Raw genomic sequence first — 12,614 nt, 5'->3', positions numbered from 1 at the left:
TTTTCTGTAGTCGGTCCTGGGCCTTGTCTATTTCAATCAATCAATTTATCCAGCCTGAAGATACAAGGCGTATATAAGGCTACGTCACAAAGTATTTTTTAAGATTACAATACATAATCAAATCAAAATCATTTGTATCATACAGAGATAGTGGAAGAATTGAGAACAAAATTAGAAAAGACAAAATGAGAAAGATTTGAAGATACTATTAATGAGTACTAGCACAAAAGGTAGCTACCGTACAGTTTAAGTAAAAGCACACAAAATAATTTTTGCCAACTAATCGAAATTTGTCAAAATATATATATGGATACACATTATCGTTAACAAAATTAGGGTTACCCAATCACCCAATAACACAATATTCAATCATTTTTGCAAGGAATTGTGTATAATTTTTTTTTGTTGGAAAAAGTCTTTTCCAGTAGTTGAAAATAGTAATCCTATACAATAAAAGTTGTTAAGTACCATTTTTGTATTTTATCAATTCACAACTAGCTTAAACTGATTAGACTATGTATTCATTCAATTGTATTATTTCTTTATTGATTCAATGAAATAACTCCTTTCATTTAATGAGTTGAAACTAATTGATGACTTCTATAGTGTTTCAATTTTAGTGTTCCTTTAGAGAAATGTGAGGTATCAAATAGTGCGAGATTATAATCAATCTTGCCCAAGATGAAAATATTATAAAATTGATATAAGTATCATTCAAGAATAATTAACTGTTCTAGTTGAAAATTGGTTTTTCCAGTAATCAAGAGAAGTGAACCAATATTACAGGATTCAAACCAATTCGCAGTGATTAGATAGAATTTATGTTACAATTTTTTCCCCCTACTTTGGAAATTTATATTGCACTAATGGACTAAATTCAGGAACTGAAGAAGTTTTGGGCTATAGTGAGGTCCACGTTATAATGGCAGTGGAGAAAGATAGCAGAACAACGTTGCCGATCCTCTGTCTTGTCAATGCCTTCTATGGACGGTAGCTGATACAGGTTTATTGATATAATATCATTTGTTCATTCTCATTTAAAATAATCAATTATATTTTATTAAGCAAGAAATTATATTTTTTAATAATACCAAAATGAATTTTCATAATTGCGATGAAATATTTTGTTAGTTAATTATTAAATATCGGGGCACCGAGCTTCGCTCGTTATTTTTATTTATTGATAAACAGAACACAATTCTCTAAAATGATCGTGTTTATATTTCACAGCTGGCAATATTATGTCATCTTATGAATTTCGGGGATGCGATATTTTGATTTTTCACATACTCACTCGCTCACTCACTTTTTTACTATTCACAGCTGTTTCAGCCAAGTATGAATTATCCTTTTAATGTCGTTCAGCTAGTTTTCCTAAGGATGAGACCTAGTGCAATCGAATCTTTATATCATAAACCTACTATGTTCCAAATTTCGTGAAAATCGTTAGAGCCGTTTTTCGAGATCCGTTGAACATAAATAACCAGATATAAAAATACAGAAATTGCTTGCTTAATATAACAGGATATTGTTAAAAGACGATCTGGCAACAGAGCAAAGCCAGAAAGAGATAGCGCTATACGCTTTGTTGAATGATAGAGAAGGATAGCAATATACCATAGCTAATTAAACACTGCCATTATAACGTGAACATTACTATAAGGCCTGTTTTTTCATTCCTAAACTAATGTAATTGTTAACCAATAAATGAATGAATTAATAAAATAAATTCTCCCCATATTAGTCTGAATAAGAGTTATGATAAACTCAGTTTGTACGAACTTACTCAATGAAATAGTCCATGTTTTTGACGTATCGCCCCCACAGCGGAGTTGGCACATATCTCCAGAACGGGAATTTCAGTTCTAGCAGAGCGATGTTCCTCAATGCAAATTTGGCTCCATTGATTATCTTCATAGGCTCTGAATCGTCGGCCAAATTTGGATCCAGACATCCCAAACGGACGTCAAGAGCTATTCTCCCAATACCTGAGAAATTATGGAAAATATAATTATTACCTATTTTCACGAATAAAACTTATCATGAGAATGATCAAGGGAGAAAAAAGGTTCTACTAGTTCTATTTCTCTCCCGAATTTAGATAATTATTAAAGTGAGATTCACTTTAATCTGTCATCATTCCTTATAAGTAACATCAATACTTTCCATTCATACAATGCTGACAGTTTCAAGTGAACCTCACTGTAGAGATCAATGATGAATATAGTCTTTTTCTTTAGGGCTACTTCTATATAATTATATAAAAGCGAAATGGCAGTCACTGACTGACTGACTCACTCACAGAACTAAAAATCTACCGGACCAAAAACATACAAATTTGATATGTATGTTCAGTTGGCCCTTTAGAGGCGCATTAAGAACGGATTTGGAAAAAAATCCCAAAATCTGCGTTTTTCCAGCATTCTTAGCGTTTTCTCAGCTTTATCGAGAACAAATGAACAGAAAATGTTCAAATATACTACAGAAGCTCAGCTGGGGTGTAATAATGTTGTGTTAGAAGGAATTTGAAATAACACCAAAGATACGCCCAAAATTAGCGTTTTTTGCGTTTTCTCGGTTCTTTCATCAAGTAATGGACAGAAAATGTTCAAATTTTGTAGTAGTACAGAGGTTTAGCTAGGGTCTAAAAATTTTGTGATGAGGTGACTTTAATACTTCATCAAAGATACGCCCAAAATCAGCGTTTTTCAGCTTTTCTGCGTTATCTTAGTACTTTGACTTACTGATGGAATGAAGCATGCTCAAATGAAAAATGCAGGCGAGCGAAGCGAGCCGCTGATCTCATTTCTGGACGATCTAGTCGGGGGTCCAGGGGGCAGCTAGACGTATATGGCGAGCGAAGCGGCCAAACGGCTAGTTTAATATGAATAAAAATATAAATCTGAGTATCCTTCTAAATTATTTTGTCACAAAATGTTTCGGCTACTAATGCCATTTTAAAGTCATTTTCTTGAAAATGGCATTAGTGTCCGAAACATTCGTGACAAAATAAATTAAAAGGGTACTCGGATTTATATTTTTATTTATGAATATATATAGTTATAAAACATTTGTTAAACGAAAAGCACAATGATGTACGGCAGTCAAATATTACGAATTTATTTAAAGGAAACCACAAATACGTCACCTTCAAACCAAATATTTTGTAAGAGTTTAAATTGGATAATTAGATGGAAATGCGGTCTACTGTGAATAGAAAAATTGATGAAACTTACATTCTAGAGCCCATTTGTGAATATCATTATCGAAATCGTTTGGTAGTTCGTCTCGATCATCTCGTATTTGAAGCATCCTGAAAAATCGTTTAAATTAACAACATGATTCAAAAATTTCATTTGAACTGTTTGAAATTCAGTTATCAAAGATTAATCATCACTGATATTGATGAGGATTTTTTTCAATCATAATAATTCTTGTTGAAAGGGTGTTAATATGAGTGTTTAATTTCTAGAACACTGGAGAACACCTAGAAAAAATCTTAAATTGAAAAATCACTACACTATAATTCATCAATTTTTATCCTACCACAACTACTATTAATAATTCACTTGAAATTGGATGAATTTGAGACTTTCAGTCTATTTCATATTTTATTTCAATGCTTAATCTTGAAATTCATCATACATTAATTTTGTATTCCATCACAGCTGCAATTATTAACTTTGATGAATTGAAGACTTTCAGTACATTTCCTATTCTATTTGAATGATTGATTTTTAAACTTGTAAATAAATTTGAATATTATCTATTACCTGTCAAGGAATTGATTGGTGACCTCTTCAATGGGTTGGATGTATTGTACTACAGCGGCAGGTCTTAAAATAGGTCTTTGTACTTTGGTTCTAAACTCTCTCCAAGGTTCTCCGTGCCTAAAATCAATAAAAATATAATATATTCCAATAAAAACTGTCAATTATCGAAATACCAATCTCATTATTAACGTAATTAATATCACTGTGTTTTATATTTATTCTTTTCTACTATAAATTTATAAAGTAGGCTTGCTACCTGCTCTCTTGTTTCAGTTAGTCTATTTTGTTTTTTATTGAGTCTATTTTCTATTTTGTCTTGTGTTATTTTCTATTTATAATGTTTGTTTCAAACCATTTTTTTGTTATTTTTTCATTTCTTTCTTTCTTATTAATTTAGTTTCTGTTTGTGTAAACAATTTATTTTCAATGAGGCTTGTTTTGGCATAAAGCTGTAAGCTCTATTATAAGTTATAATTTTTCTATTGATGTAAATAAATAAAGAAATTAAAGCTTTGAATTTAAAAAGCACTTTTGAAGTGGAAACATTTAATTTTCAGTATAGTGACAAAGTTTTGACCTGTTGTTATAAGTCATCTTCAAACTTATATCAATAAATTCAGACTTGTAATATAATTTTATATATTAATAAATTTATATGAAATCTGTGAGCTTCGCAATAATTTTTCTTTACTATATTGGTAGAGTAGGCCTATCTGATTGTACGAATCTCAACTAGTAGGCTACATCAATATGTCATATTTCCAATTTTTATTCAGAAAAAACGTTTTATTTCATTAAAAAAGTTGAATTAGATATCCTACAAATTTCAAAGCAGTATCACATATATCATACCAATATTTGAAAATTATTCTATCAATGTCCTTCCAATTCTTGGTAAAATTCTTTTGTAATTTTTTATTCTAATCCTTTTGTAATTCAAACATTTGGATTAGATTTTAGAAATTTATATATTAAAATTATATTTTTAATTTGTGAATATTTCCTATTTTACTTATAATAATGTGAAATATTTCTTCTATGTTTAGTTTTGAAGCATCTAAATTTGAAAATCTACTTTGTGAAAATACTTGAGGACTGAACATTTTGTGAATTGAAGAACTACAAGACAACCTATTTCGGACTATGTGTTATCTAAATTTGGGAGAGGAATAGCACAAGGTACCCCCTCAGGCTCATATGTAACTAGTCTATTCCCTAGATAGGGGATAGCTAATAGTAGATTAGTAATTACAGTAGCACCCCAGAATGACATTTGTCCTCAGGGAAGTACATATCGGTAACCTTATTTTTCCTCTCCCTATCGTTTTGATAATGTATACTTATTGTATGAATGAATGAATTAATATAAATGAATGTGCAATAGGTGGTAGGCTATATATACTGTATACCATTAGCCTATATGAACTCAAAATTATTTGATAAAAATATTTTTTAAATTCAATGAATCAGGCTAAATAAATGGACACTCACACACCAACCACGCCAGGCAGTCTTCCGAAAAAGTCCTTGCGTACTTCACTCTTGTACTTGACTAGACAGGGCATGGAGGGCCTGTGTGGAGCATCGGTCTCAGTGCGGTACATCATCTCGATTTCGGCAGCATCGTAGACGAACAGTAAATCAGGCCTGCCAACCAAGCCTGAAAGCTTCACTATTTTGCCGTACTCATTGTAAAGGATCTTGGATACCTTGGCCAGGTCTGAGATTTGGTATTGACCTGTAACAGGCAATAGTTCATTTGATTATCCACTATAGTCCGTACAAAATTACTTCTGACTTGGGAGGGACATGCGAAGAAGAGAAGGCATACAGGGGAAGGGATACATCGGCGGTGATGCCGTTCTGAACCGGCCAGCATTCTCTAATTTCTAGTGAGTATTCAAGCGCTCATGTGAAACTTACGGAGTTTCCTCTCTGAAAGCCTTCAGTCGGCTGACTCTAATCGACAAATCGGCAACTGCGCTTCCACCTATGACTCTATCCATCACTGTAATTGGCTGATCTCCCTCCATTTCTCTGCGCCGCATATACCTCCAAGTCAAAAGTTATTTTGTACGGAGTATAGTTATCGATAATTTGACATCTTATGGTAAAAAAGGTACCCCACTCGTTTTATTTCAATCAATGGAAACATTTGTATTTTTTATTAAGATGAAAAACTAAACATAATGAAAAACTCTTGACGAAAATATAAGTTTTTCTAGCTCACCTATTAGAGGTAACAGCCGCCACGTATTGCCAAGGACTGGAATAGGTTTTGGACCCGGCACTTCGGCATAGGGTCGGGGTTCGGAGTCCACCTTAACCTGAGCTGTAGTTGCTTCCACAGCAGCCGGACATACTGAAGATGAAGAGTTGTATCTTTTGGCCAACAAGCGAACGCTACCTCTCATCTTAGCAACCTTGGAGGAACGAAAAAATTGTGTATAAATCAAGAATTCGAATATTTGAATTTCAAGAATTATAATTTGAATTTAGGAAACATAAATATAAATTTAGAATGATTCAGAGCAACAACTAGGTTACGGCACTAACTTGAGTGATATTTATTTAATTAATGTATTTATTTATTTATTTATGGAGACAACAGGTTACCTCCTAATGTGTCTCCTTCACAAATACAACAATACAAGATTATTATACAATGAAAAAACAATGAGCAACACTTTTATTCACTTTGAAAATGTCTTCTGCTAACCAGTGTGTTTTTACTCCTTAGTGAGATTATAATTTCAAACTGTCAAAATTCTCTAAAATTTTTAATAAATAAAATAATTGCACGAGCGTAGTGAGCTCTTACTGATGATTACTAGAGTGTCGAGTCGTTCGTTGTTGTAGGTTTGTGGTTTTATTTACTCATTTTACAGGAATTGAAAAAACTATCTACTAAAATAGGCACAATTGAATCAGTAGTTATTCTGATAGAAAACTGCTTATTTTCCAGTAGTGTCTTTTTATATGAATTTGATTTATTACTGTATACTTACAAAATTATGTAGATATTATGTATGTATTATATATTTTAATATAATTAGGCTACTGACTGTAAATTGTTATGGAAAATAAATCTTATCATGTGATGAATGAATAATGAATTTATTGCCAAATACAAGAAATATTTTTACAAATAAAATAATCATTAAATTACAATAGTATTTGGCGTGAGTGGAAAAAGAAGCCTTGAGCTCCAGCCACGAGTTCTAAAAATAAGAAATAGGTACATTTTTTAATCTAATAACAGCAGTACAAATGATACAATTCTGTTAATGGATGATAATCTATGGATCTTGAATTTCATCAATAATCAAGTAGTTGATAAACAAATTATAGATGCACAGAAAAATAATATAAAAATTGTCAAGTTTCAATAATTTTTACACAAATTAATATTGCCAAAAATTGGTGGTTCAGCCAACTCAATTCTCAATTTTAAAATAATAGTTTTGTTTTACCCACGATTTCATTAATCTCAATTTGGTTTTTGTTATTTTATCCTTAATAAAGTCTTCCGTAATTTTATTTATTAGTCTATTACTCTGATATTCAAATTGGTGTTTACTAGATGCTGAAGAAGTTGAATTAATATTGAAAGCATTTACTACAGTTGGACGTATATTATAAGGGATTTTGCGATATCTTTTCATTATCGGATTTATACCTGCCTTTAGCAGCGAAAGGTGCTTCTCTACGAACCATCTATGTGAAGTGAATTCTACAGTTAGTGACAGAACTATCACAAAAGTCACTACAAAATACAGTTAGTTATAGAACTATCACAGAAGTCACTACAGACAACAGGTAGTACAGTTAGTGACAAAACTATCACAAAAGTCACTACAAAGTACAGGTAGTGACAGAACTATATTACTATAGTCTCTACATCAGTAGACTACAGGTAGTGAATTCTACTTGTCATGTTAATCAGTGGAAGTTAATTACTGTCCAGGTAGAAGAAAAACGGTTGGCTCCGTCTGAGTCCAGGAAGATTAATGATATTGTGAACAAATGATGACTGAGCCACTATTTAAAGACAGAATTGAATACAGCGAGAAAGAGGCAACCTGACGCTTCTTCGTCATCTATTTTTTCAAAAGAACTAAGACTGAATTTTCGGAGTCATTTAATGGAAAGATTTATTTATTATTTATTTATTAGATAGAGCGAACAATACAATAGTCGGTAAAGAAAAAACAGGCTATTGCCCAAAACTTTCAATTCCTGATTTTGTCACAAATCGTCCAAATATTATGTAGGTTATGTTCACTTCAATTTCAACACCAAATTCAATCTGAAACTATGAATCAGAATAAACAAAGAATTAAATTGGATAAATTGATAATGAATTGATTACAAATTGTCACAAATACTAATTTTTCAAAAATAGAAACAAAAATCTATTAGAATAGAAACAGAAATTGAACAGCAGTGAGAAGAAACATTGAAAAATAAATAATGAAATAATATATAATAAATAATTTTATTCATTTATTGAAAAATGACTTGAATGAATATAAGAATGACTTTGTTACAACCTCTTATTTCTTTTAAATACTGTAATCAGAAACAAAAATCAGACAAAATTGAATGGGAAGAATGGACAAAAAGACTTGAAATTGTCACAATAATTGAATTATATTTTGAAAATAATCATGAATTTCTTTGGTTCTCAATGAAGCTGATTTAGTGGTAGTGTGTGGAATCCTCATTGGACCGCTTACAGTTAGGCCTAGTACAGAACCACATATTTATCAAAGAATAAAAAATAGTTTTGGTTGTTACATCATTATCAATTTCTAGACTTATATTAGGAAATTATAGTATTTAGACTTATTGGAGGACCATCTCCCTATATTTAATACCATTTATTCTATCATTAGTCTATTATAATAGTCTTCTTTATTGTATTAATGGAAAAGTTTCTTTCTTCGACAAATTTTAAATAAAAATTTGAGAATGAAATAGTAAGGGATAAGCCTGTTTTTTATTCCCATGCATTTTATATGTACCAAGCGTTTATGCATGTCCGTCTTTATAGAATGGCCATGGTTTATGTAATTGATGATGATCATTATGAATAATTTCATAATTTGTTGTTTTTGCCTGCATTGGTATCTATTTTTTCAAAAGAACTAAGACTGAATTTTCGGAGTCATTTAATGGAAAGATTTATTTATTATTTATTTATTAGATAGAGCGAACAATACAATAGTCGGTAAAGAAAAACAGGCTATTGCCCAAAACTTTCAATTCCTGATTTTGTCACAAATCGTCCAAATATTATGTAGGTTATGTTCACTTCAATTTCAACACCAAATTCAATCTGAAACTATGAATCAGAATAAACAAAGAATTAAATTGGATAAATTGATAATGAATTGATTACAAATTGTCACAAATACTAATTTTTCAAAATAGAAACAAAAATCTATTAGAATAGAAACAGAAATTGAACAGCAGTGAGAAGAAACATTGAAAAATAAATAATGAAATAATATATAATAAATAATTTTATTCATTTATTGAAAAATGACTTGAATGAATATAAGAATGACTTTGTTACAACCTCTTATTTCTTTTAAATACTGTAATCAGAAACAAAAATCAGACAAAATTGAATGGGAAGAATGGACAAAAAGACTTGAAATTGTCACAATTAATTGAATTATATTTTGAAAATAATCATGAATTTTCTTTGGTTCTCAATGAAGCTGATTTAGTGGTAGTGTGTGGAATCCTCATTGGACCGCTTACAGTTAGGCCTAGTACAGAACCACATATTTATCAAATAATAAAAAATAGTTTTGGTTGTTACATCATTATCAATTTCTAGACTTATATTAGGAAATTATAGTATTTAGACTTATTGGAGGACCATCTCCCTATATTTAATACCATTTATTCTATCATTAGTCTATTATAATAGTCTTCTTTATTGTATTAATGTAAAAGTTTCTTTCTTCGACAAATTTTAAATAAAAATTTGAGAATGAAATAGTAAGGGATAAGCCTGTTTTTTATTCCCATGCATTTTATATGTACCAAGCGTTTATGCATGTCCGTCTTTATAGAATGGCCATGGTTTATGTAATTGATGATGATCATTATGAATAATTTCATAATTTGTTGTTTTTGCCTGCATTGTATTTATTGTCTATGAATAAATGAAATGAAATGAAAAAATATTATTTCAATTCATACAGTAGGCCACTGCCAATAAAAACACTTCACTCACAGGGGCTAATATAACAAATTAATAAAAACAATATAAGAACCTGAAGTACCCTTTATTTTTTAAAAAAACTTTGAAAGAAACTATTACTTGATGAACTATTTTAAAGTTTTTTTTTAAATAAGGGTACTTCAAGATTTTTATATTGTTTTTATTAATTAGTACTGCCAATTTATTTCTAAACCATTCCAATAGATTTCAATTGATGCTGTCAATAAATTCCTAAATCAATGTAATCAAATCATTCACAGTAAAAACTGTAGGCCTGAATCATAATGGTAGTCCTTGATTGATTAAGCTATTCTCAAAATACTATATATAGTGAGGTCCACGTTATAATGGCAGTGAATAAAGATAGAAGAATAACAATGCCGATTCTCTGCATTAATTAATTATATTTCTACACTATCAAAAACATAATTGGCATCGTTGTTAACCTAGTAAAGGGTAGTAACACCGGCTTTGTCGAATGATAGACAAGGATAGCAAAACCAAAGTTGATCAAATACTGTCATTATAACGTGGACCTCACTATAGTTACGGTTTTAGGCCTATAAATGGTTTATTGTACATCTCCATTCATACCGTTCCGTTTATCCAACTGTCAATAGACCACTTTATCTTCAATCATTACTGTCATTATTAGACTGTTTACTTTCAAATCTCCACTGTACAATCGAAATGAAAATTACAATGATTGTCAGCGTCCTTGGACCAATTTTATCACAGTATAAAAGATGCTACAATAGGAATAGTAAGAAACTGCTACTGTAATGATCAATCAGTTTTGATTCAATTACTCATTCAGCAATGCATGCCTTCTTTGACACTACAACTATAGTTAGAATAAACTGCAACTGTAATGATCAATCAGTTTTGATTCAATTACTCATTCAGCAATGCATGCCTTCTTTGACACTACAACCATAGTAATAAAGATTCACCTCAAATTGTCAGCATTACTTGAATATGGGACGCTTTGATGTTTTATAGTTTTATTCGCGCAATCTTCAATGACTCTATTATCACACAGCAATGCTATATACAAACACTATATATAATATATATAACTGGTTGATGATTATTTTGAACTGTCAGCATTGAATGAACGGGAGGTGTTAAGGTTGACTCATAAGAAGTGATGACAGTTGGATGTGAATTTTACTGTAGGTACTATAAAGACTTGAGAAGTCTATTTTTCGGATCAGTGGTTCCAACAAGAGAAAAACTTTAAAAAAGGAAAAGAAGAAAAGACAGGAGGAGGAGAAGAAGAAGAAGAAGAAGAAGAAGAAGAAGAAGAAGAAGAAGAAGAAGAAGGAGAAGAAGAAGAAGAGAAGAAGAAGAAGAAGAAGAAGAGAAGAAGAAGAGAATAAGAAGAAGAAGAAGAAGAAGAAGAAGAAGAAGAAGAAGAAGAGAAGAAGAAGAAGAAGAAGAAGAAGCAGAAGAAGAAGAAGAAGAAGAAGAAGAAGAAGAAGAAGAAGAAGAAGAAGAGAAGAAGAAGAAGAAGAAGAAGAAGAAGAAGAAGAAGAAGAGAAGAAGAAGAAGAAGAGAAGAAGAAGAAGGAGAAGAAGAAGAAGAGAAGAAGAAGAAGAAGAAGAAGAAGAAGAAGAAGAAGAAGAAGAAGAAGGAGAAGAAGAAGAAGAAGAAGAAGAAGAAGAAACGAGAAGAAGAAGATGAAAAACTGAGGGAGAAGAAGAAAAAGAGCACAGGTAGGAGGTGCGTTTGATGAGTTAATAGAGAAGAGAGAGAGACAGAGTGAGGGAGAGAGAGTTAGTGAGAACAAGAGAGAAATTGAAAAGAACCGTACACTGTGGATGAGTACGGTACAGTGAAAAATAAACAGGCTCCTTACTCAATCAAGACTAGTTATTTTGAAATGTCATTCTTACACTCTGTCACAAAAAGAAAGAAGTTATTGAACCAAAGTAGGTCCGCAATGGAGTAAAAATTAGAGGCTAAAGTGATTTTTAATTGTGTGGTGAAAATATTAGGAAAAGAAGAGCTTGAAAATAATAACTGAATAGCGGTTTTATAGGTGGAACGGTTTGAGTTTTAATTTATTCAGGTATAATTTCCAACCTACTTGAGTTTTCTATCATATCTTTCCGTTGATAAAAGATGAACAAATCCTTCAAATTGGTCAAAGGTTCAGAAAGTTTGCTGTCATTTTTGAACTTAACAATATTTAAAAAATACTTTTTGTACGGTATTTCATCGACGAATTTCCAGTTCTTAAATAATATTTAGGTCACTTTTTGCTAATTAAAAGAAAGACTAGCAGTCAAATCTGACTCAATTCAATAATAAGCAGTTCGTGATGGAAAACAACATTGAAGTTTATTTAGGTGCCGGTATCTAAAACTGGGAAGAACCTGTTCTTGTGTGATATTACTATTGAACAAAAATGAATTTGAACTAATCAAGCTTATTAGATTTCATTCTCTAAATTTCATTATTCAAGATGTCTTCTTAAATCATAATTTTATGTACCGGTACAACATATTTTTCAGGGATACAATATTTTGATTTTTTGTGTAAATAAATATTGTAACTCTTTCAAGGGAACAATGAAGAACTTTTAATTATATGTG

The 12,614-nt window shown here is 31.0% G+C and overlaps 1 protein-coding gene across 1 annotated transcript in view; it reads right to left on the bottom strand.

The window, feature by feature from the left end:
• Positions 1-12,614, bottom strand: part of LOC111046190 (probable cytochrome P450 301a1, mitochondrial) — a 30,387-nt gene that overhangs the window by 7,066 nt on the left and 10,707 nt on the right. The window contains 5 exon segments of the mRNA XM_039438747.1: positions 1,787-1,988; positions 3,237-3,313; positions 3,774-3,890; positions 5,265-5,511; positions 6,004-6,196. Of these exon segments, the coding sequence (XP_039294681.1) occupies positions 1,787-1,988; positions 3,237-3,313; positions 3,774-3,890; positions 5,265-5,511; positions 6,004-6,187 (827 nt within the window). The 5' untranslated portion in view covers positions 6,188-6,196.

The sequence above is a fragment of the Nilaparvata lugens genome, chromosome 12 (genome assembly GCF_014356525.2).
Source record: "Nilaparvata lugens isolate BPH chromosome 12, ASM1435652v1, whole genome shotgun sequence".
NCBI lineage: Eukaryota > Metazoa > Arthropoda > Insecta > Hemiptera > Delphacidae > Nilaparvata > Nilaparvata lugens.
The sequence above is the reverse complement of the archived record's forward strand: the minus strand, read 5'-3'. Positions and strand labels throughout refer to the sequence as shown.